Source organism: Moschus berezovskii, chromosome 23 (genome assembly GCF_049115385.1).
Source record: "Moschus berezovskii isolate FMDL1 chromosome 23, NW_MosBer_1.0, whole genome shotgun sequence".
Taxonomy (NCBI): domain Eukaryota; kingdom Metazoa; phylum Chordata; class Mammalia; order Artiodactyla; family Moschidae; genus Moschus; species Moschus berezovskii.
The window spans coordinates 36,414,296-36,440,849 of NC_142482.1; the positions used below are offsets into that span (position 1 = coordinate 36,414,296).

Consider the following 26,554-nt stretch of genomic DNA (forward strand, 5'->3'; position numbering starts at 1 on the left):
AAAGTCAGCTTCAAAAATTTGGAGAATCACTGGCAAAATAAGTTTTTAAAATGTTTTCAGTATTAATGTTTTCAGTTGGTCAGGGTGAAAAGTCCACAGACCTGAGAAACATCATGTCTTTGATTCATTTCAGGGTGGCAACCTTCTAGTTAGATCATTTTGGACTCGTACAGAAACCTGCCAGACCTTAGTTTTCTTTTCTGTATTATGGATAATAGTATCTAAATATATAGGATAGTTATAGGATCAAAGTGCAAGATTCTAATAGAGGTTAAATGAATGGATAACTAAAGGCTAATAGAGTTTTGCCAAGAGAACACACTGGTCATAGCAAACACCCTCTTCCAACAACACAAGACAGACTCTACACATGGACATCACCAGATGGTCAACACCAAAATCGGATTGATTATATTCTTTGCAGCCAAAAATGGAGAAGCTGTATACAGTTAGCGAAAACAAGACCAGGAGCTGACTGTGGCTCAGATCATGAACTCCTTATTGCCAAATTCAGACTTAAACTGAAGAAAGTAGGGAAAACCACTAGACCATTCAGGTATAACCTAAATCAAATCCCTTATGATTATACAGTGGAAGTGAGAAATAGACTTAAGGGACTAGATCTGAAGATAGAGTGCCTGATGAACTCTGGTCAGAGGTTCGTGACATTGTACAGGAGACAGGGACCAAGACCATCCCCATGGAAACGAAATGCAGAAAAGCAAAATGGCTGTCTGAGGAGGCCTTACAAATAGCTGTGAAAAGAAGAGAAGCAAAAAGCAAAGGAGAAAAGGAAAGATATAAACATCTGAATGCAGAGTTCCAAAGAATAGCAAGGAGAGATAAGAAAGCCTTCCTCAGTGATCAATGCAAAGAAATAGAGGAAAACAACAGAATAGGAAAAACAAGAGATCTCTTCAAGAAAATTAGAGATTCCAAGGGAACATTTCATGCAAAGATGGGCTCGATAAAGTATAGAAATGGTATGGACCTAACAGAAGCAGAAGATATTAAGAAGATGTGGCAAGAATACACAGAAGAACTGTACAAAAAAGATCTTCACGACCAAGATAATCATGATGGCGTGATCACTCACCTGGAGCCAGATATCTTGGAATGCGAAGTCAAGTGGGCCTTAGAGAGCATCACTACAAACAAAGCTAGTGGAGGTGATGGAATTCCAATTGAGCTATTTCAAATCCTGAAAGATGATGCTCTGAAAGTGCTGCACTCAATATGCCAGAAAATTTGGAAAACTCAGCAGTGGCCACAGGACTGGAAAAGGTCAGTCTTCATTCCAACCCAAAGAAAGGCAATGCCAAAGAATGCTCAAACTACCGCACAATTGCACTCATCTCACATGCTAGTAAAGTCATGCTCAAAATTCTCCAAGCCAGGCTTCAGCAATATGTGAACCGTGAACTTCCAGATGTTCAAGCAGGTTTTAGAAAAGGCAGAGGCACCAGAGATCAAATTGCCAACATCCACTGGATCATGGAGAAAGCAAGAGAGTTCCAGAAAAACATCTATTTCTGCTTCATTGACTATGCCAAAGCTTTTGACTGTATGAGTCACAATACTGTGGAACATTCTGAAAGAGATGGGAATCCCAGACCACCTGACCTGCCTCTTGAGAAACCTGTATGCAGGTCAGGAAGCAACAGTTAGAACTGGACATGGAACAACAGACTGGTTCCAAATAGGAAAAGGAGTATGTCAAGGTTGTATATTGTCACCCTGCTTATTTAACTTATATGCAGAGTACATCATGAGGAACACTGGGCTGGAAGAAGCACAAGCTGGAATCAAGATTGCTGGGAGAAATATCAATAATCTCAGATATGCAGATGACCCTACCCTTATGGCAGAAAGTGAAGAGGAACTCAAAAGCCTCTTGACGAAAGTGAAAGAGGAGAGTGAAAAGGTTGGCTTGAAGCTCAACATTCAGAAGACAAAGATCATGGCATCTGGTCCCATCACTTCATGGGAAATAGATGGAGAAGCAGTGGAAACAGTGCCAGACTTAATTTTGGGGAGCTCCAAAATCACTGCAGATGCTGATTGCAGCCAGGAAATTAAAAGACGCTTACTCCTTACTCCATAGGAAAGTTATGACCAATCTAGATAGCATATTAAAAAGCAGAGACATTACTTTGCCAACCAAGGTCCGTCTAGTCAAGGCTATGGTTTTTCCCGTGGTCATGTATGGATGTGAGAGTTGGACTGTGAAGAAAGCTGATCGCCAAAGAATTGATGCTTTCGAACTGTGGTGCTGGAAAAGACTCTTGAGAGTCCCTTGGACTGCAAGGAGATCCAACTAGTCCATTCTAAAGGAGATCAATCCTGGGTGTTTATTGGAAGGACTGATGCTAAAGCTGAAACTCCAATACTTTGGCTACCTCATGCGACGAGGTGACTCATTGGAAAAGACTCTGATGCTGGGAGGGATTGGGGGCAGGAGGAGAAGGGGACGACAGAGAATGAGATGGCTGGATGGCATCACCGACTCTGTGGACATGAGTTTGAGTGAGTTCCGGGAGTTGGTGATGGACAGGGAGGCCTGGCGTGCTGTGATTCATGGGGTCGCGGAGAGTCGGACACGACTGAGCGACTGAACTGAACTGAACTGAATCATTAAAATAGTCCTTCTATGTATTATTGCCACCTTTTCTTAATATCTTCTGCTTTTGTTAGGTCCGTACCATTTCTGTCCTTTATTGAGCCCATATTTGCATGAAATGTTCCCTTGGTATCCTTAATTTTCTTGAAGAGATCTCTAATCTTTCCCATTCTATTGCTTTCCTCTATTTCTTTGCACCGATCACTGAGGAAGCCTTTCACATCTCTCCTTGATGTTCTTTGGAACTCTGCATTTAAATGGGTATATCTTTCCATCTCTCCTTTGCCTTTCACTTCTCTTCTTTTCACAGCTATTTGTAAGGCCTCCTCAGACAGCCATTTTGCTTTTTTGCACTTCTTTTTCTTGGGGACAGTCTTGATCCCTGGCTCCCATACAATGTCACGAACATCAGTCCTTAGTTCATCAGGCACTCTGTCTATCAGATCTAGTTCCTTAAATCTGTTTCTCACTTCCACTGTATAATCATAAGGGATTTAATTTAGGTCATACCTGAATGGTCTAGTGGTTTTCCCTACTTTCTTCAATATAAATCTGAATTTGGCAATAAGGAGTTCATGATCTGAGCCACAGTCAGTTACCAGTCTTGTTTCTGCTGACTGTATACAGCTTCTCCATCTTTGGCTGCAAAGAATATAATCAATTTGATTTCAGTGTTGACCATCTGGTGATGTCCAGATAATCATAATGGTGTGATCACTCACCTAGAGCCAGACATCCTGGAATGTGAAGTCAAGTGGGCTTTAGGAAGCATCACTACGAACAAAGCTAATGGAGGTGATGAAATTCCAGTTGAGCTATTTCAAATCCTTAAAAATGATGCTGTGAAAGTGCTGCATTCAATATGCCAGAAAATTTGGAAAGCACAGCAGTGGCCACAGGACTGGAAGAGGTCAGTTTTCATTCCAACCTCAAAGAAAGACAACGCCAAAGAACGCTCAAACCACCACACAATTACACTCATCTCACATGCTAGTAAAGTAATGCTCAAAATTCTCCAAGCTAGGCTTCAATAGTATATGAACCATGAACTTCCAGATGTTCAAGCTAGATTTAGAAAGGCAGAGGCACCAGAGGTCAAATTGCCAACATCCATTGGGTCATCGACAAAGCAAAAGAGTTCCAGAAAAACATCTATTTCTGCTTTATTGACTATGCCAAAGCCTTTGACTCTGTGGATCACAACAAACTCTGGAAAATTTTGAAAGAGATGGGAATACCAGACCACCTGACCTGCCTCTTGAGAAATCTGTATGCAGGTCAAGAAGCAACAGTAAGAACTGGACGTGGAACCACAGACTGGTTCCAAATAGAGAAAGGAGTATGTCAAGGCTGTATATTGTCACCCTGCTTATTTAACTTATATGCAGAGTACATCATGAGAAACACTGGGCTGAATGAAGCACAAGCTGGAATCAAGATTGCCAGGAAAAATATCAATAACCTCAGATATGCAGATGCCACCACCATTATGAAAGCAAAGAAGAACTAGAGCCTCTTGAAGAAAGTGAAAGAGGAGAGTGAAACAGTTGGCTTAAAGCTCAACATTCAAAAATCAAAGATCATGGCATCCAGTCCCATCACTTCACACAAATAGATGGGGAAACTGTGGCAGACTTTATTTTGGGGGGCTTCAAAATCACTGCAGATGGTGATTGCAGCCATGAAATTAAAAGACGCTTACTCCTTGGAAGGAAAGTTATGACCAACCTAGACAGCATATTAAAAAGCAGAGACATTACTTTGTCAACAATGGTCCATCTGGTCAAGGCTATGATTTTCCCAGTGGTCATGTATGTTTGTGAGATTTGGACTATAGAGAAAGCTCAGCACCGAAGCATTAATGCTTTTGAACTGCGGTGTTGGAGAATATTCTTGAGATTCAATAATATTCAAGGTAATCCAACCAGTCCATCCTAAAGGAAATCAGTCCTGAATATTCATTGGAGGGACTGATGCTGAAACTGAAACTCCAATATTTGGCCACCTGATTGGAAGAGCTGACTCATTGGAAAAGACCCTGATGCTGGGAAAAATTGAAGGCAGGAGGAGTAGGGGACGACAGAGGATGAGATGGTTGGATGGCATCACCAACTCAATGGACATGAGTTTGAGTAAACTCTGGGAATTGGTGATGGACAGGGAGGCCTGGAGTGCTGCAGTCCATGTGGTTGCAAAGAGTTGGACACAACTGAGCAGCTGAACTGAACTGAATCATTAAAATATTGAATATGTCCCATTATAGTTAAACTTTTCATACCATTGTAACTACAAGGAAAGCTTTGCTCTCTTAACCCATCCTATAGGGCTTTGTCACCAAGTCATTCTTTAACTCTTGGGTTGGGGTTGCTTCCTTCTGAGTGTCGCCATTATTAAAAACAATTATAAATTCCCAGTGCTATGAATTCATGATGGACTCTCTACTTATACAACCAAGCATGTATAACCCTGTGGCTCTTTCTCTTCCTTTGTTTTTAGGTCTTGATAGCACTGCTCTTCTTTCAAATGCAGTCACTTTGCAAAAGTGGAACTCTACAATAATTCTACTGAGCACCTAGGGATGAGATTTGTTGCTGATATGGGGAGATGACACGGAAAAATCAAAGGAATAATGAAAAGATAGAAGCAATTGAAATGTCGAACAAAAGCATCTGGTTAAATGGTCGGCTATTCTTTCATTTTCAGGATGTTAGGTAGCCAATCAGTTTCAAACACACACACACAAACAAACAAGCTTTAAAAAGGGGAAAAAATGTTTAGAATATATTGTAACATGAGAAAACAGGTCACAAAGCATATTGTAGCATGATCCAATTTGGTAAAATAAAATTCATATATTTTTTAATGTATTTTTTTAAACTAGAGTAATACACTTCAAAAGACACCAGTTTTATAAAATAACAGAAGCAATATAATCCTAAAGTTTGTTTCTAATAACCAGGATTATGGGTTAATTTTGCTGTCTTCCTTTTGCCTTCCTCCCCAACCAAGTCTCCTCTATTGTATATAACAGAAGAGCATATATCACTTTCATGGTCAGAAGAAAAATGTGTGTGTGTGTGTGTGTGATTGTGCGTGTGTAGACAGATGATAGAGAGCAAGATGATAGATTGATGTAAAATATGCACATAAATATATATATATACAAGGAGTGGCAATTCTGAGTTAAGTTCAATGTAAGGTAAATCTTGACATTCCTTATCATCAGTGCAACAGTATATAAACCAGGATAAATAAATTGTAGAAAGGACTACTCCTTTCCACTAATCAGATTCCTGCGTCTCCTATCCAGGGCACCGATTTCCAAGTTATCCTAGTGCCTGAGAAACCCAATTCGTTATCAGCAAGCAGTCTGAAAAGTACAGAATATGAATAAAGAACCTCATGACCCTGGGTGACAGCTCCTTGAAAGCAGGGCCTTTCCTGCTGGTACCCTGCTCTCTCCCCGCAGCGCACACAATGCCTGGTATAGAACAGGCTGTTGTTGTTCGGTCACTAAGTCACATACCTTTTGTGACCCCATGGACTGTAACCCACCAGACTCCTCTGTCCATGGAATTCTCCAGGCAAAAATACTGGAGTGAGTTGCTATTCCCTTCTCCAGGAGATCTTCCCGACTCAGGGATTAAAGCCATGTGTCCTACATTGGTAGATGGATTCTTTACTACGGAGTCACCAGGGAAGTCCATAGAACAGGTGCTCAAGAAAAATTTTTTAAATGAAGGGCTATTTCACCTCAGCCATTTGAAAGCTTGAAGAAATCTCCCTACTTGCCCACAGAGTAGACATTCAATTAGCAGATAACTAGTCAGATTCAATGTCTGACTCAGATTCAATGGTTTTCTGAAAAAAAAAAAATCTGACAAACTCTGTCAGAGTCTATTGCCCTGATGTTCCTATAAAAGTTAATATTTTGTCAATATGTATTGACACATATATTATTTAATTTACTCCTTTCAATAATCTGAGTCATATTCTACTGCTACCTCCACTTTGTAGGTATAGACACTGGGATGTACATGATATAATTTCCCCAAAGGCACACAGCTACCCAAGTGAGGCTGATATCTCATTATGGGAATGTCTGTTGCCAGAACATGCCAGAACATGTCAAACAGGAGCCCCTTATAAGACCTGAATTAAAATTTTATTTCTAAAGGTAATGATAAGAAAAACTCCATCTGTTCTAAGGAATTAGCTAGTTTCTTCCTTGCTGATAATGAGAACTACGAACTGAGTGTATCTTTCTCTTTGGCTGCCAGAAAGCTCAGAGACAAATGTAAACTCAATAGACTAACACTTTGCGTTTTCTTTCCCCTGATCTTGACTTTTGACTCTCTCTTTGCTGGGCCTGATTCATACTTTTTACCTACTTTATTATCTGAATTTCTGTTATAAATCATCTCAAGTCCTTCTAAGGATTTTGGAATAAACGAACATAGCATCACTATGTATTGATTTTACTGTATTTCCAGTCTTCGGAGAAACCACCTCACCAGAGGACCCTCTATGTTGCCTAAAAAGAAAAACCCATTCGCAATTTGTTCCGGGTCTGCGTTTAGAATCTTGCATTTAAATACATTCTGTGGTTGTCTCTAAATCATATTAACTTCAAGATTGCTGCAAAGAAAATAAAGCTGATAAGTTGATGGCCCAACCTCGGTGTGCGGTTTGGTTTGCTTGTTTAATTTTAGACCTTACTTTTCAGTGACATCCGTTCAGATTTGAAACTTCAGTCATTTGCTGACCTTAATTCTCAAGGTATCAGATGAAGTCAGCATTACCAAAGGGAAGCCCACCCGTAAAAAGAAAATTTGCATGTGCCTGCTAACGTATTGAGATAGAATTCTAAATGTTTGGGTTTGAAAAGAAATGGAAAGTTTCTGACCCACTTTAAATCAGTGTTTCAGTAAAATGCTAGTGAAAAACCTACCTAAGGAAGAGTCTTGGTTTCCATGAGGTTAGTAGTAATTATTACTCAAAGGAGAAACTGACATGCTCATCTGATGGCTTGGGTTGTGGATGTTCATGTAGACACTGGGGAAACACGGATGGATTGCGGTTGTTTTAAGATGACGTGATGTGATACATCTTCCTTCTTGTATGCCTTGGTTTCATCACATCTTCCAACTATCATCTCAATGCTTTCAGGCCAGGAAAGATGTGTAAGAGCAAATCTCATTCACACAAATGATGAAGGCACGGTGCACTCCTGGGGAGCCACCAGGGACAGAATACCCGATAATCAAATCCCTCAGGGGGCTAAAGTCACAGCTGATCAACGTTCTTTGTACTGCATAGAATGAATTTGTTAAAATATCATATATCAAGGCATGTATGTGGAATCTAGAAAGACGGTACAGAGGAAACAATTTGCAGGGCAGGAATAGAGATGCAGATGTAGAAAACAGATATGTGGACACAGGATGGGGGGAGGGGATGGGACGAATCAGGAGAATGGGATTGAAATATATACACTAACACGTGTAAAATAGATAGCTAGAGGGAAACTACCAGATAACACAGGAATCTCAGCTCAGTGCTCTGTGGTGACTCTAGACAGAGGGGGTCGGCGGGGATGGGAAGGAGGTCCATGCGAGACAGTATACACGTATACACATAGCTTATTCACCTCATTGTACAGCAGAAACTAACACAACATTTTAAAGCAACTATATCCCAATGGAAAAAAAGAAAAAGATGTACAAACAGTTTTGTGATCTGACTCCATCCGATAAAAGTAGTCTGGTCTGGGTTAGATCTAGGCTCTTGCAACATCAAAAATGAATGGCAAAAAATAAAATAAAATTTCAAAAAACGAATAGCAGAAGAAAGATAATTAGTCACTCACAGGAGCTGTTTACAGCGCATCTTCATCAACAACCCTGCAAGAGTTAGAATGACCAGTGGTGCAAAAACGGAATCCAGATGTTGGAAAAGCATTCTGCCTCTCACCACTCAGCCCTCACCAGCCCTTAACAATGATTCATTTAGAGCTTCTCTCTATTAATCTCTCCTTCAATTTATCATGTCACGTAAGGGGGGAAATTCTTCCACCAGCAATTCCAGGGGAAGTCTGTTACCTACCCCTGCAGAATTCCTACCCAGTGGTTCATCATTCAGGAAGGCCCTCAGAAAAACAGCCATAGTGAATGCTTAACAGCTTTGCTCTGGAGATGAGCAATGATACTATCAGGCTGATACTAAGATTAATTTTTCTTATTTAAAAAAACCATGGTGATTTCACATATACTAAGTTGTGATCCTGTAAACACAATAGCTTTAACCGCAGAGCTGAGCCTCTGGTACATAACACTATTAATACTTCAAAATTAGATGATCTAGATCTTGAACAACTGGATCTAAATCTGGATCTCAGCTAAATCCCAACTGTACTGATTCCCCAAGATGACTCTGCTGCAAACATTCCCTTCCCTCAAAACCATGTCTTCCTGTTAAGTATCTGGTGTTGCTTCTTGTATGCCGGCCCATTTTCAAAATCTTAGGGCCCAAATTCAAAACCCAAAAAGACTCCTGGCAGCTACTCATTATCCGCTCTCTAGTGACTCAAGAAAAGGAGGCTTACTGGTGATGTGAACACCGTAAGACAACATGACACCCAGTTCTTTGAGTAGCCATTGTCTTTAAGGTATAATATACAGAAATCATCAGTGATGGCACAGGGCCTCCTCTTCTACTCAGACTATTGCTATTCTTATTTAAAAAGGCTCTACAGTAGAAATAAAAAAGACAATAGTGATTATCTCCATGGTAACCCCACCACCTAAGCAAGAAATTATTTATTTAATTTTTTAATGGCAGTCTTAATTTAAGGAATATATATTCTTCTATCTCCCATGTTATTCTCTACTATAAGTAGAAAGGAATGCTGTTTGATAATGTAACACAGTCAAGGAGCTTTGAAGATCAATTCCCTAAATGAAGAAGCCCAGAGATACTTCACTAGGACCATCCCTTCCAAAGCATGCTTGGCTCCCAGGAAGCCAGCCTCCCAGCCTCCACCTGCTCCTCCTCCCCACACCTTACCCAGCTCTCAACAGCCAGGTTGCAGTTCCTGGTTACTTGTGGGTACCTGTTCCCCAGCCCTCCAAGAAGCAAGACTGATAAATCTGAGGAAAATCACCAAGCAAAGTCATCACCCCAATTTACTGCCCCTATTTGTTCTCCCACTACTTTCTCTAAAAATTCAGACAATCAAAGATTACCTGGTACAAAAACTAATTTTATCAAAAGGGAAACTGAGCCTCACGGACATGAAGTACCCAAAGGGATGGGTAGTTAATGGCAGAGCTACAGCAAAAACCAAAGTGCTCTCTCATCGGGTGTTCTGGTGGTTTGGTTGTTAAGTCGTGTCTGACTCCTATGATCCCATGGACTGTAGCCTGCCAGGATCCTCTGTCTAGGAGATTCTCTAGGCAAGAATACTGAAGTGGGCTGCCATTTTCCTCTCCAGAGTATCTTCCCAACCCAAGAATCGAACCTGGGTCTCCTGCATTGCAGGCATATTCTTTACTGACTGAACTATCAATTTCCAGTCCAGAATTCCTTCTGTCTCAACAGGCTGGGGTATAAACCTGAACCAGCTGCCTCTGTAGATAACTACCTTCCCCATTCTGCACACCATCTTTCTACTTCTGACTCTTTCTCCAGCTCAAGTGTGCATCTGAGAAATCCGTGCTGCTCAAGACTGGGCACAACCAGCTCCGATCACCACCTCAAAATGATCATTTTAATGCTTTCGTGAAAACTCACTTTACTTTCCGTCCTTTTGTTAAAGCAAGGGTTGGTATTGCAAAGGACGGCACACAGGGTGTATTTCATTGGCATGGGAGGCAGACACGGACAGGACAACTAGTATCAGCTTGTCCCCTTTGGCCAACAAACACATTCACCTTGACCTCATCCCTACCAGACAGCAGAAGCAAGAAATCTTCCATTTAAGGATGGTCCAAAATAGATCACAACCTTACCACACTGCCTTCAAAATGATCAGGATGGAAAGTCAAAGTGTTAGCTTAGTATGGTCATGGGGGTGCAACTGGGTCCCAAAAGGAATAGCCAAGATTTCAAACTACCCAAGCATTCTTCATATTGTAATTCAGTCAAAATATTGAGCACTTCCTATTTACTAGGTACTATGTAAAGTGATACAAAGACTAATATCTGTCTAGCAGGAAAATCAGATATGCAAACAAATGACAGGAGATACACTAAAAATATACATGGGCAGCTATGTACCTGAGGGAAACCCGCAACACAGAAGCAATCTGTGAAGACCTATGTTGCATAAAGCCCCACATGAGGCACCATGGAAATTACAAAGACGAATAACATGCTGGCCTTGAAGGATGACAGTAAAATCTAAATTGAAAATAAACATTTATCTTAAACATACTCTTCCCAGCCAAATAAAATACAGTACAAAATGAAGCAAGGATTTCCCTGGCTTTCCGGTGGTTAAGATTCTGCATTCTCACTGCAGAGGGCCCAGGTTCAATCCCTGGTTGGGGAACAAAGATCCCATAAGCCACGCTGCTGCTGCTAAGTCACTTCAGTCGTGTCCGACCCTGTGTGACCCTATAGACGGCAGCCCACCAGACTCCCCCATCCCCATCCCTCGGATTCTCCAGGCAAGAACACTGGAGTGGGTTGCCATTTCCTTCTCCAATGCATGAGAGTGAAAAGTGAAAGTGAAGTCACTCGGTCGTGTCCAACCCTCTGTGACCTCATGGACTGCAGCCTACCAGGCTCCTCTGTCCATGGGATTTTCCAGGCAAGAGTACTGGAGTGGGTGCCATTGCCTTCTCCGATAAGCCACACAGTTGTGGCCAAAAGAATAAATAAACAAGTGACTGTAGAGGTAGGTAAAACCTCGTGTTGTAGGAGCTGCTCATTCCAGCTACAGTGATCAGGAGGGACCTCCAGACCCAAAAGACACATTTGAACTGGCTCTGGAAGGACAAGGAGAATTCTGATATAAACTGAGGATGAAAAAGGGCATTTCAGAGACAGTACCTAATGAAAAATGTGCAGGCATTACAGATCTCCCTTGACTTAAGATGGTGTTACAGGGAATTCTCTGGTGATCCAGTGGTTAGGACTCCACACTTTCACTGCAGAGGGCATGGGTTCAAGCCCTGCTTGGGGTACTAAGATCCCGCAAACTGAGAGGTGTGGCAAAAAAAGAGATGGGGTTCAGTTCAGTTCAGTTCAGTCGCTCAGTCGTGTCCGACTCTCCGCGACCCCTTGAATCACAGCACGCCAGGCCTCCCTGTCTATCACCAACTCCCGGAGTACACTCAAACTCATGTCCACAGAGTCGGTGATGCCATCCAGCCATCTCATTCTCCGTCGTCCCCTTCTCCTCCCGCCCCCAACCTTTCCCAGCATCAGAGTCTTTTCCAGTGAGTCAAAGATGGGGTTACATCCTGATAAATTGAAAACATCTTGATGTGAATGTATTTAATACACCTTGGAGAAGGCAATGGCAAGCCACTCCAGTACTCTTGCTTAGAAAATCCCATGGATGGAGGAGCCTGGTGGGCTGCAGTCCATGGGGTCGCTAAGGGTCCGACACGACTGAGCGACTTCACTTTCACTTTTCACTTTCACACATTGGAGAAGGAAATGGCAACCCACTCCAATGTTCTTGCCTGGAGAATCCCAGGGATGGGGGAGCCTGGTGGGCTTCCGTCTATGGGGTCACACAGAGTTGGACACGACTGAAGTGACCTGGCAGCAGTAGCAGCAGCAACCCACCAAGTTACCAGTCCATTCTAGGGGAGATCAATCCTGGGTGTTCATTGGAAGGACTGATATTAAAGCTGAAACTCCAATACTTTGGCCACCTCATACGACGAGTTGACTCACTGGAAAAGACTCTGATGCTGGGAAAGGTTGGGGGCGGGAGGAGAAGGGGACGACAGAGAATGAGATGGCTGGATGGCATCACCGACTCTGTGGACATGAGTTTGAGTGAACTCCGGGAGTTGGTGATGGACAGGGAGGCCTGGCGTGCTGTGATTCATAGGGTCGCGGAGAATCGGACACGACTGAGCGACTGACCTGAACTGAACTAAACTGAACTGAACCCACCAAGCATCATGGCTTAGCGTTGCCTAATTTAAGTGTGCCCAGAACACTTACTTTAGCCTACAGTTAGGCAAAATCACCTAACACAAAGTTCATTTTATAATAAAGTATTTACTATCCCATGTAATTGACTAAATAATGTGCTAAAAGTAAAAAACACAATGGTTGTCTGGGTACAGACAGTGGTAAGTGTATCAGTTGTTCATCCTTGTGATTGTGTGGCTGACTGGGAGCTGCCACTGCCCAGCATCACAAGAGAAGACAGCACTGTATATCACCAGCCTGGGAAAAGATCAACAATCAAAATCTGAAGTACAGCTTCTAGTGAACACATATCACTTTTGCACATTGTAAAGTTGAAAAAATTGTAAGTCGAACCATCATCAATCTAGGGACCATCTGTAGGAGAATAATCAGGAACTCCTGAGTCCAAGTCATGGAGTGTGGTGGAGGGTGAAGCTGTAAAGTTTGCAGATGTTCAATACTAAGTCAAACATTTGAGAAGACCCTGGTGCTTGGAAAGATTGAAGGCAGGAGGAGAAGGGGATGACAGATGATGAGATGGTTGGATGGTATCACTGACTCAATGGGCATGAGTCTGAGCAAGCTCTGGGAGTTGGTGATGGACAGGGAGGCCTGGTGTGCTGCGGTCCTTTGGGTCACAAAGAATTGGACACGACTGAGTGGCTGAACTGAACTGAAGGGGTTTGCATTTTGGTCTGTACACAACCAAGTGAGACAAGACACAATCAGAGCCATACTTTGAAGATCATTATTGCAGGAATGTTGAAAGTGGGCAGAAGGCAGCAATTGGGAGGAGCAAATGTGGCTATTAAAACAATTCGAGTACACAAATGAGCCCATTTATGGAAAAGAAACAGACTCACAGACGTACAGAACAGACATGTGACTGCCAAGGTGGTGGTGGGGAGGGCAAGAAATGGAGTTGGGGTTAGCAAATGCAAACCATTGTACATAGGATGGATAAACACAAAGGTTCTACTGTATAGCACAGGGAATTATATTCAACATCCTGTAATAAACCATAATGGAAAAAAATATAAAAAGAATGTATATATATATGTATAACTGAATCACTTTGCTTTACAGCAGAAATTAAAACAGCCTCGTAAATCAACTATACTTCAATCTAAAAAAAAGCAATGCAAGTGGGTGAGAGTCTGAGTTAGAGGAATGGCAGTAGGTTTGGGAATAGGAAATAGATGTGAGAGACACAGCAGCTGCCAACATGGCTACCTGATCACAAGTGGAGGAGGGACGGGGAGCTCACAGTGACTCCATGTCTCCAAGGGTAAGTGGTGAGGTCAACACCAGAATCCAGGAAATCAGGGCAAGCTGCATCCCACTTCCTCTTCCATCTGTAGCTGCTTCATCTACCAAGGTCATCCATCTAACATCACCCCTGAGATTCATCTGTTCATGGCCTTGCTCACTGATTGGTCAGGGTCTTTCTAGCCAGGAAAACATCCCACTGCAAAGAAGGGGCAGAGAGAGGGTGACATGTCCCCAGCCACATCTGCATCCCTCATTTTATCCTCCTTGGGATAGACGTCAATGTTCCCGAGGAGGAGCCATTCTCAAGGACCCGAAATCAACGTTCGCCTACTTAGAGAGTGGAGAGAAAAAGGAGGAACAATTTCCTCCTCTTTTTCCTTCTTATCCCCCATCGCTCCCCTCCTTTCTTGTCACTATCACTGTCTGCTCTTCGCTGCCCTTCCTTTCTCTACCGTCACCGCCTTTCTGCAGTCTCTACCTCCACTTTCAATCCCCTCTTTGTGTGACTACGTCTCCTCATTCCTTCTTCCTCCTGAGGAACCTGCTTGGTAACATGTAGTGTTAGACATGTCTTTGATAGTAAATCTCATGTCTCTCAAATCTATTTGTTCCTCAGGCAGAGTAGACATTGAAAAAAGCGGGTGTTATATCAGTGAAATAATACAGCCTGTCATCACAAAATTATGTATTGATCTTTCGTCGGTTTGTTTATATGGCAAGACCTTGAGTAGTTTCTGGAATGATGCCCACCACAACTGGCTAGGAAATCTGGTGAGGAAAGGCACTGTAGAATGGGAAATCAAGGCATATGGCAGAAGAAGACTGTCAGAAGTTTGAACGTGATGCAGAACTTTTATTTCCCTATGAGCTGTTAAAAGAGAGGACATCTTTTATGGCAGCTTCATGCTTGCCTATAGATAAATAATTTCTCTGTCTCCACTCTGCTCCTGACAAGTCATAGTTCCTTGAAGAATGAAGAGAGGACATGGTCTTTAGAAAAATGGATTTCTGTTCTTCCCATTATCCTTCAGAAGCAGATTATTACCCGTCACGAAGGGGGCGGTTTTTCTTTGACCTCATTTTGGGATGGAACTTTTAACCAAAATGGTGTCACCCCTGAACTCACTCCGACACGCCAACGCAAGTGACCACAGAAGGAGAAAAACCCTATAAAAAGAGAGACGATAGCACTACACTTTGTCCGTCTCACAACGAGCACAAGCTCATCCATCTGCAGTGAACTGGAAGGAACTCCCATGGCTTCTATGAGAACTTCATCTATGGTGAGTAAAGCACTAATGTGCGCTGCTCTTCTTGATTTGGACCAGATCAATTTCTGGATGGCGGGCATGAAATTCTGGATTCTAACGATGGAAATCCAAGAATACAGTCTATATAGGATGGGAAATGAAACCCTTGATAGATATTTGTCATTATTCAGCATTTTCAAGAACTGGTGCGTATCAGTTTGAAAGATGAGATTAAAACTGAAAGATAACTCTACCAGGGCTAAACCACACAAGAAGTGTCACATGACATTGTGCTGTGAGAGAGCATGCTTATTGAAACTCTGTTTCTCGGGGTACAAGGGATTTAATGTAATTCTTCCACAGTGCTGTCCTTTAATTCAAAATAAGACGGGTCAATATCCTTGGAGATTTAATGTTTTGGCAGTGACTCTTCTTTCCATTATTGTATTATTATACTACAGTCTTGGTACACTAACCCTGTTTTCTTAGGTATGTTTCCAGCTTTTCCAAATTTACATATATTGATCCTGTAATCAAATTGGGTTTCAAAAAAGATGCTTTAACAATATTTTAAAAACAGAGACCGTTTATTCTAACCTAAAGTTATACATGCATCTTTTTTGAAACCCAATTTGATTATAGAATCAATACATGTAAATTTAGAAAAACTGGGAAATATACTTAAGAAAATATAAGCGGGGATCGAGTTTGGGCTTGGAAGTTTGCCAGTGGTACCAACAGAATTTCTAACTGATTCCACATGAATTTTCTACAGCCCTTTATTTCTAAGGAGTGCATTCCCTTTTATGCAGTGTTTCACAAAATGTAAGGGGAGAGATCAATGGTGTAGGAGGGCATTTCTTCCTAGAAAATCAAGGTTGTTACCCTTCCAAAGACCTGAGAGTGATGCATATACTGATATATTGATGACTTGCCGTCTTCACTAAAATTACTATCAGCCAATGAATAATGTGGTTTTTCTACATTTAAAAAAAAATGTTCAAGACTGGTAGAAATGCCATGGTCCTAATATCACTTTGGTCATCTCACCAGCTTTTCACTTAACATATTTGAAAATTCAGTATAGATTGTTCTGGACCATAGAATGTTCTCTACTATCATCAATTCGATCATCACCACAGTGTGTTAACAAGAACCGTGTAGTACTAACCCAATCTACATCTCTCTCCATCCAGTCGCTGCTACTGCTTCTGAGTCTGGTGGCTCTTGTGAAGGCAGGAGTCATCATCCCACAGAGTCCAGGCTGCCCACCTACTGAGGACAAGAACTTCCCGCAGCATGTGAGGGTCAACCTAAACATCGTTAACAGGAACACGAACTCCAGAAGGCCCACCGATTATTACAAGCGCTCCACCTCACCTTGGACTCTCCAGTACGTAAGCACCCCAGATAAAACCCCTGCATTCTTCTACATCAGAAGAACGCATCAGACTGCCAGTTAAATCATCTGAGGGGGGTGATATTACTCATTCAGAATCACCTGTCAAACCAGGAAGAGCCATTGTGCAAGCCAGTGATTCTCCAACTTTCTTTCTACAGATTTCTTTCATAGACCACAGCTCTCTCCAGCCCATCCATAACACCTAGCCTACTAGTTCTCGATGTCCCCAGAATCCACCCAAATGAATGAATGGTGGTCATCATGCTGATATTTATGACACCCCAAGTCTATTGTTTATTTATCCAAAAAAGAAACAGACATTTAGCATGGGAGATTAGTACTGGAATTCTCTGTCCCAGGGCTACCAGAGAATACCCTGGTAGAGTTTGTTGACAACAACAACTAATTAACTGGGATTTTTGTGCTTTTTTTGGTTATATTAGCACTGGGAAAATTAGCTTGAATCCCAGTAGAAGAAGTGTTCCATTGGGTATTTCACCCCTTTTTGACCTAGTCTTGAATTACATCCCCAACAGACTGACATTCACTGTGTCTTTAATACGTCTAGTGGTGGTGGTGGTTTAGTCGCTAAGTCGTGTCCGACTCTTGCAACCCCATGGACTGTAGCCCACCAGGCTCTCCTTTAGACCCTATGATGGATCGAATACAAAGTGCATTTTGATAATTTGATTTCAGGCAACTGACCTCAATTATGTGGAGCCTACAGAGTCCCCTGTCTATAGAGTCTTTTCTTCTTACTTCTACTTACCAAGAATAGTTCAAATAAATTAAACTAAGTCCAATCATTCTCTCAGCTAGAGAAGAGGGAGAAGGGAAAGTTACAGAGGGGCTTCAGATTTTGTTTCCAGCCCTTCCTGTCACCCATGGGCTCTGTTCCATCCATGTGTTGTCAGATAAATTTGGATGCCTTTCTTGTTTCAAAGACAGACTTCATTAAGTCAGATTAACAGCTATCTTGTTTCTAGATGACTCTTAGTTTTTTTCATCTATCAAATGTACCCCCAAAAATATCCTTTATGACAAACTTAAATCCTTTATGTAGTTTCAGTCTGTCTTCTTTTGTTTATTCTTCAAAGAACCTGGGAAAAGATGATCATTGTTTCTTTTTTCTGTAACTCTTCATGGGCTTCCAAATCCAAGTTTTTCCCAAACGGCTTCTTTTCCAGACTAATAGCACTTAGAGAATTTGCAATGTCTATCCTTTGTGCCCCTGTGAATTTGCCTCCCTTTGCTTATTCCTGTTTGATTTCCTTACTGCTCTACCAGGAATTCACGTTCTTCCTGGTTTTTGTCTCCCCTGCAGCCGCAATGAGGACCCTGAGAGGTACCCCTCTGTGATCTGGGAGGCCAAGTGCAGCCACTCAGGCTGTATCAACGCTGAAGGGAAGGTGGACCATCACATGAACTCTGTCACCATCCAGCAAGAGATCCTAGTCCTTCGAAGGGAGCCACAGCACTGCCCTCACTCCTTCCGGCTGGAGAAGATGCTGGTGGCCGTGGGCTGCACCTGTGTCACCCCCATTGTCCGCCATGTGGCTTAAGAGCTTTCTGCCTGACTCCTACTCCCCCAATTAGTTAGGCCTTCTTGAGAGTAGACCCAGCCCCATTTCTGACCAAAATCATTTATGTATTTAATAAGCCCTGAAATAACTTTGGGGCATAAGATTCCACCTTGACGTAGTACATGCTTTATTTTCTATTCTTTTAAGACAAGTTTCCATATTTGTGAATATTATTATTTAAAAGGTAAAACCTATATTTATATGAGCTATTTATGGATCTATTTATGTATCATAAGTCTTTAGGAAAAAGGTGAAATATATGAGTATATGTTTGCCTAAGGAAATCCTAGATAGGATTAAAGATGTGTTGAAAATTTCTGAGCTTATACTACATATGGCTATAGAATTGTCTCTTCCTTGTCTCTTTGGAGTACATGACACAGCTGAAAAGAGACTAAGTCTAGTTTCATATTTATTAACTTAATTTTGTAAATTATTGAGGCATTACAAGAGAGACTGCAAGTCTAACTGCTCTACTAAACTGTTGTCATAAAAACAATTGGTAATAATAAAGTTTGGGGAAAAAATTTTTGCTTCTTTATTCTTTTCTCACTAAAATGTCTTCAGAAGGCCAGAATACTAGAGTGGGTATCTGTTCCCTTCTCCTGGGGATCTTCTCAACTCAGGGATGAAACCAGGTCTCCCGCATTGCGGACGTTTTCTTTACCAGCTGAGCCACCAGGGAAGCCCAAGAATACCTGAGTGGGTAGCCTATCCATTCTCTAGGGGATCTTCATGACCCAGGAATCAAACCGGGGTCTCCTGCATTGCAGGTGGATTCTTTACCAGCTGAGCTACCAAGGAAGCCCATCAGAGAGGTCAGCTCTTTCCTATTTGGAATGGTACGCAAATTTATCAATAGAACAAAACAAAGCATGCCTTTGAGTAGCAATACACTCCACCCACCCCAATTCCAGATTCTCAGTTTTACTCTTTTCAAAACAATAGAAGGATTTCCCTGGTGGGAAAGTGGCTAAGACTCTGCGCTCCCAATGCAAGGGCCCCAGGTTCAATCCCTGGTCAGGGAACTAGATCCCACATGCTGCAACTGAAGATCCCACATTCTGCAACTAAGACCTGGAAAAGCCAAATAAATATATTTTTTTAAAAAAGACAATAGAGGATGGAGACCCTCATACTATTATCCAGTGCTACAGACACATGCACTCTGGAACAAATTAAGCAAATAAAAACAATGGCCCTGGGAAGATGACATATCATTGCTAAAAAAAACATACAGGAGGAAAATAAAGATCCTCCCCCAAATAGGACCTGAAGTTTGGCAGGAAGGAGGAAGTTCTGGGAGAAAACATTGTTTTCAGACTAGAATGGCCTATGTCTCCCTGAGCTCTGGCTGCTTTTGAAGATTAATGTCAACCAGAGATCTAGAAAAGAACATTTCTCTCTTCTCAGGCCATACCCCTAGAACAGTCCCTCCAGCCCTCAGCCTCAGTCCAGGACACTGAAAAGAGCCACTGAGACAAAACAAACTTCAAGCATGAGAAAAGTTCAGCCTAAGTAAAATAAAAACCAAACTGTATTCAATTCCAGAGTAGTTTCATGTTTTAAGTCATAACCATATTTCCCCATCATGGCCAAGCATGTCATCTTGCCCTACTTCTTGGCAACCCTGAGAATTCTCAAGCTGGTCCCACAGGCTCCCTGCTTCTCAAAAGACCACCTTCTGCACTACTTTATTCCCTATGAACTCCAGCCCCAGAGAACCATGGCTTTTCTCTGCTTCTTTGCCAATTCCAAACCCAAGGTCATCTTCTCCAGCCACGTCCTTTCAATGCTTCTGCACCCCGAGATCTTGAGTCTCATGACCATCTCCCATCATGGTCTTCATGCAAGAGATTCACTGGCAGCTACTACTGAAGGTATCTCACAGTCTCTGCTTTAAAACCTCTCCTTAAAGTCTTGCTGTTCATTTCTCCTGTTTTCCTTGAATAGTAGTGGTGAAAATAAATGGTGTTTTGCTTTGGGATGGAGAACAAGAAAATGGCATATACCACCACAGTTCTAAACCACGATTTCTCACTAGACTGTATTTCTGGGAATTTTGAGGGTGGGAAGAGATGGTTGCTTTCCAAGCTTCTCCCCTGATATGCACTACTTTCATTTTCCCTTCATTTCGCTCAGTTAGCACCATCATTCACCCCATCGCCTCTGCTGGAGTTCCGTGAGGCTTCCCTGACGCTCCTCTCTTCGTCTCTCACTCCTGACACCCACACATCCCCAAACTCACGAAGTTTCACTTCCAGATAGTTCTCCAGTTAACCCTCTCCCTGCCCAGGTTCAGGACTGGATCTTTTCTCGTTTCTCTCCTGCTATTGAAACAGCTTCCTGCCTGTCGTTGCTGCTGTTGCTCCTTTCCCTTCAATCCATCCTCCAATATTTATCTGTGGCACAAAACCAGACATAACCTGGCCCTGGTCCTGCTCTGTTTTTAATCTCATGTGACTTCCTACTTGATGTTTCACCCTGCCGTGATCAAGTCCTTGCTGTGACCGCCCCGCTGTTCCTGACCTCAGTGCCTGTGTCACGTCCGCTCTGTCTTGTATGTCTTGTATGCCCTCTGTCTTGCTTTGCTTTACCACCCTGTTTCCTCTGTTCATACCCTGCCAGTGTGGTCTGAATGTTTGTGTCCCCCAAAAATTCAAATCCTAAACCCCAAAGTGATGGAATCGGGAGACAGGACCACTGGGGGGTCATGAGGGTGGAACCCTTCCTGAATGAGATTGGTGCCCTTATTAAAGAGGTCCCAGAGAGCTTCCTCGGCTTCCCAAGTGGCTCGGTGGGAAAGAATCTGCTTGTCAATGCAGGAGACATTAGGGGGACAGTGAAAATATCCTTAATATTTTGAGGGGGTTAAGGGCAATGGAACAGTGAGATACTTGTTTTTAATTCTGGTTCTTTAGTTATGGGGATTTTGATATTTTCCTTTTTTTTAAAAAAATTGAGATGTAATTGACATATAACACTGTGTTGGTTTTGAGTATCAGTTCAGTTCGGTTCGGTCACTCAGTCGTCTCCGACTCTTTGCGACCCCATGAATCACAGCACGCCAGGCTTCCCTGTCCATCACCAAATCCCGGAGCTCACTCAAACTCATGTCCATCAAGTCGGTGATGCCATCCAGCCATCTTATTCTCCGTCGTCCCCTTCTCCTCCTGACCCCAAACCCTCCAAGCATCAGGGTCTTTTCCAGTGAGTCAACTCTTCGCATGAGGTGGCCAAAGTATTGCAGTTTCAGCTTTAGCATCAGTCCTTCCAATGAATACCCAGGAATGATCTCCTTTAGGATGGACTGATTGGATCTCCTTGCAGTCCAAGGGACTCTCAAGAGTCTTCTCCAACACCACAGTTCAAAAGCATCAATTATTCGGTGCTCAGCTTTCTTCACAGTCCAATTCTCACATCCATACATGACCACTGGGAAAACCATAGCCTTGACAAGATGGTTTTGGGTGTACAACATAATAATTTGATATATGCATATTTCAAAAGATGATTACCACAATAAATTCAGCTAAATCTATCATCACACATAGTTACAACATTTTTAGGTTGTGATTAGAACTTTTAAGATCTATTCTCTAAACAACTTTCAAATATAAATACAGTGTTATTAACTATAGTCACCATGTTATGCATTACAGTTCCAGGACTTCTTTATCTTGTAACTGGAAGTTTGTACCTTCTGACCATTTTCATCCATCTCAGTATTTTTTTAAATGTAAAATATCTTGCAAGTATATTAAGCTTGTTTAATTTCTAAAAACAGTGGCTGACTTTATTTTTCTGGGCTCCAAAATCACTGCAGATGGTGATTGCAGCCATGAAATTAAAAGATGCTTACTCCTTGGAAGGAAAGTTATGACCAACCTAGATAGCATATTAAAAGCAGAGACATTACTTTGCCAACAAAGGTCCATCTAGTCAAGGCTATGGTTTTTCCAGTGGTCATGTATGGATGTCAGAGTTGGACTGTGAAGAAAGCTGATCACCGAAGAATTTATGCTTTTGAACTGTGGTGCTGGAGAAGACTCTTGAGAGTCCCTTGGACTGCAAGGAGGTCCAACCAGTCCATCCTAAAGGAGATCAATCCTGGGTGTTCATTGGAAGGACTGATATTGAAGCTGAAACTTCAATATTTTGGCTACCTCATGGGAAGGGCTGACTCATTGGGGAAGACCCGGATGCTGGGAAAGGTTGAGGGCAGAAGGAGAAGGGGACGACAGAGGATGAGATGGTTGGATGGCATCACCGACTCAATGAACATGGGTTTGGGTGGATTCTGGGAGTTGGTGATGGACAGGGAGGCCTGGTGTGCCACGGTGAACGGGGTCGCAAAGAGTCAGACACGACTGAGAGACTGAACTAAATTTCTAAAAATAAAGAAGATATAAGCCTACACCCAGGAGGAAAATATAAAATAACAAATCAGGAACCAAAATTATATTGATGTCAGATTGATCCACATCAAACACCAGGAAATAATAGAGTAAAATCTTCAAAGTCCAGAAGGAGATAAAGTACAGATCAGACAGCTTCTGCTCAGAGAAGACCTCTTTGATCATCAAATGATACATTTGTGAAATTTTATTGAGTTATGCACTTAAGAGCTGCACATTTCTCTGTATGCAATGGTTCAATACAAATTTTGCTTAAGAAAAAATAACAATATCTAACACATGTTGGTTCTCAATAAATATTTGTCAAATGAAAGAATAAATGATTCAACCCAAAACGCTCCATCAAATAATATTCTGTGAAGTCAACTGGAAGGCTTTCTCAAGCATGCGAGGACAGAGAAAAATTCCATGTGGGCATCTTCATGGTTAAAAACAACACTCAGAGATAGACTTTGACTGACTGACAGATGAATCAAAGCTAAGAATTCAATAACTCAAATGGACACTTTATTATTTATATTCTATATAAATATCTTGGATCCCTGTGGATCTTTAAAGATCCTGGATCTTTATATTCTATATAAATATCCTGGGTTCCTGTGAGCCCTGAAACAAACTATTCATTGAATTAAGTCTAAATAATATTTATAACAATGTTGTAAAAGCTTTTCAAGTGAGTCAAAAAACCAAAAGAAATTGGAAAAAAAAAGGTAATATATCTAAAAAAACAAGCTAATAATACAACAATCATCAGCATCAAGATGATTGAGCATCAACATCTAGATGATCTAGATCATTACCATCATCTAAAACTGTGATCTAAATTCAGTGAACCAAGCCCCAAAATGGGAATGAAAACAAGGGACACAATACAAAGGCAGAAAATTCCTCAGCTTCACTAAAGTGAGGTCAAAAGTTATCTCTCCATTCTTGGCTTTGATAAGTAGATGATTTAAAAGTCACCTAATGTGATAAATAAGCTAAAATCTAAATGTAACCATCAGTCAGTGTAAACAAATCGTAAGATAAGCCCCCACAAAGGATAAAAGCCAAAAGCAAAGGCACAAGAAAATACTAGGTGGGGGGAAAACATGGAAAGTATAAAATAAGGAACAAAATGAGTAAACGTTTAAAATTCACCTCTTAAAGATCAGGTCTCAATTTGGGTTTGTTCTTGTTTTTACTTTTGAATATCTAGACTATGAACCTCAGTACCAGACACACCCCTACCTCTGAGCCTTTGCTCTTGCTGGTCCCTCTGCCTGGCACACTCACCACTAGAAACTTCACGCTCTTCCTTCCCCTCATCTGAGTCTTTGGGCAAATATCACCTTCTCAGTCAAAGTGTCTCTGACCCCCACTGGCACTCCCTCTGCAACTTCCCTGATTTAATTTTCTTCAATAGCATTTATGTCCTCCTAATAAACTATTTTGGGGCTTCCTAGGTGGCTCAGTGGTAAAGAATCTATCTACCAATGCAGAAGAGACAGGAGACAGGTTCAGTTCCTGGGTTGGGATAATCCCCTGGAGTTGTTCAGTCACTCAGGTGTGCCCGATTCTTTGTGACCCCCGTGGACTGCAGCACGCCAGGCTTCCCTGACCCTCACCATCTCCTGGAGTTTGCTCAAACTTATGTCCATTGAGTCGAGGATGCCATCCAACCATCTCGTCCTCTGTCATCCCCTTCTCCTCCTGCCTTCAATCTTTCCCAGCATCAGGGTCTTTTCCAATAAGTCGGTTCTTTGCATCAGGTGGCCAAAATATTCAGCTTCAGCATCAGTCCTTCCAATGAATATTCAGGGTTGATTTCTTTCAGGATTGACTGGTTTGCTCTCCTTGCTGTCCATGGGACTCTCAGGAGTCTTCAGCACTACAGTTCAAAGGCATCAATTCTTTGGCGCTCAGCCTTTTTTATTGTCCAGCTTTCACATCCATATATGACTACTGGAAAAACCATAGCTTTGTCGGCAAAGTAATGTCTCAGCTTTTTAATATGCTGTCTAGGTTTATGATTGTTTTTCTTCCAAGGAGTAAGTGTCTTTTAAATTTCATGGCTGCGGTCAATATCTGTAGCGATTTTGGAGCCCAAGGAAATGAAGTCTGTCAGTTTCCATTGTTTCCTCATCTGTTTGTCATGAAGTGATGGGACCAGATACCATGATCTTTGTTTTTTGAATGGTGAGTTTTAAGCCAGCTTTTTCACTCTCTTCTTTCACCTTTATCAAGCAGCTCTTTGGTTCCTTTTTGTTTTCTGCCATTAAGGTAGTATCATCAGCATATTTGAGGTTATTGATATTTCTCCCGGCAAACTTGATTCCAGCTTGTGCTTCATCCAGCCCAGCATTCCACACGATGTACTCTGCATATAAGTGAAGAAATGGCAACCCACTCCAGTATTCTTGTCTGGAAAAATTCCATGGACAGAGGAGCCTGATACGCTGAAGCCCTTGGGGTTGCAAAGAGCTGGACACAGCTGAAGCGATTGAGCATAGCACAGTTGATTTACAAAGTTGTGTTAGTTTTGAGTGTACAACAAAGTGATTCAGATATACATATATAAGTATAATTTTTTCAGATTCTTTTCCCTTGTAGATTATTACAAAATATTGACCACAGCTCCTTGCACTATTCACTACATCCTTATTGGTTATCTGTTTTATGTATAATAATGGAAACCTCATGCTGATTGACAAGATAAGCATTCAGAATATCTGCTCAAAAAATAAAAACTGACAATGTAATAAGGCATCAAAATGTCTTTGAAGTACAAAAATATTTACTACCCTTAATAAATAAATTCACATTGAACAATTCCCTATCAAAGTAGCCAGATTTATCTTTTTAACCGTAATAATGTTGGCCAGAATGTGCCACATTGAGCAATTCAGTTCAGTTCAGTTCATTTCAGTTCAGTTCAGTCGCTCAGGTGTGTCTGACTCTTTGCGACCCCATGAATCACAGCACGCCAGGCCTCCCTGTTCATCACCAACTCCCGGAGTTCACTCAAACTCATGTCCATCGAGTTGGTGATGCCATCCAGCCATCTCATTCTCTGTCGTCCCCTTCTCCTCCTAATTATTCACTGCTAATTAATGTAAACAGATACAACTTTATGAAAAGCAGTTTTACAATTTCACTCAAGAACCTTCAGTTCAGTTCAGTTCAGTCGCTCAGTCGTGTCCGACTCTCCGCGACCCCATGAATCACAGCACGCCAGGCCTCCCTGTCCATCACCAACTCCCGGAGTACACTCAAACCCACGTCCACAGAGTCGGTGATGCCATCCAGCCATCTCATTCTCCGTCGTCCCCTTCTCCTCCCGCCCCCAACCTTTCCCAGCATCAGAGTCTTTTCCAGTGAGTCAACTCGTCGCATGAGGTGGTCAAAGTATTGCAGTTTCAGCTTTAGCATCAGTCCCTCCAATGAACATCCAGGATTGATCTCCTTTAGAATAGACTGGTTGGATCTCCTTGCAGTGTAAGGGACTCTCAAGAGTCTTCTCCAACACCACAGTTCAAAAGCATAGATTCTTTGGCGATCAGCTTTCTTCATAGTCCAACTCTCACATCCATACATGACCACGGGAAAAACCATTGCCTTGACTAGACGGACCTTGGTTGGCAAAGTAATGTCTCTGCTTTTTAATATACTATCAAGGTTGGTCATAACTTTCCTTCCAAGGAGCAAGCATCTTTTAATTTCATGGCTGCAATCAGCATCTGCAGTGATTTTGGAGCCCAAAAAAATAAAGTCTGACACTGTTTCCACTGTTTTTCCATTTATTTCCCATGAAGTGATCAAGAACCTTAAAAATATTCATACTCTTTGTACCGCTAATCATCTAGAAAGTTATT

At 41.9% G+C, this 26,554-nt stretch overlaps 1 protein-coding gene across 1 annotated transcript; it reads left to right on the plus strand.

Moving 5' to 3' along the window:
* Nucleotides 1-15,262: 15,262 nt before the first annotated feature.
* IL17A (interleukin 17A) lies at nt 15,263-18,794 on the plus strand. The gene is made up of 3 exons (XM_055406763.2): nt 15,263-15,330; nt 16,494-16,690; nt 18,024-18,794. The coding sequence occupies exons 1-3, from the start codon at nt 15,304-15,306 to the stop codon at nt 18,259-18,261; spliced, it is 462 nt and encodes a 153-aa protein (XP_055262738.1). The 5' UTR covers nt 15,263-15,303; the 3' UTR covers nt 18,262-18,794.
* The last annotated feature ends 7,760 nt before the right edge of the window (nt 18,795-26,554 follow it).

What these genes read in the sequence shown, in the direction of transcription:
- IL17A (XM_055406763.2), top strand. Translation starts at nt 15,304, where the DNA reads ATGGCTTCTATGAGAACTTCATCTATG. An exon ending in CTATGAGAACTTCATCTATG is followed by an intron (nt 15,331 to 16,493) that starts GTGAGTAAAGCA and finishes CTCTCCATCCAG; the next exon opens with TCGCTGCTACTGCTTCTGAG. An exon ending in ACCTCACCTTGGACTCTCCA is followed by an intron (nt 16,691 to 18,023) that starts GTACGTAAGCAC and finishes TCTCCCCTGCAG; the next exon opens with CCGCAATGAGGACCCTGAGA.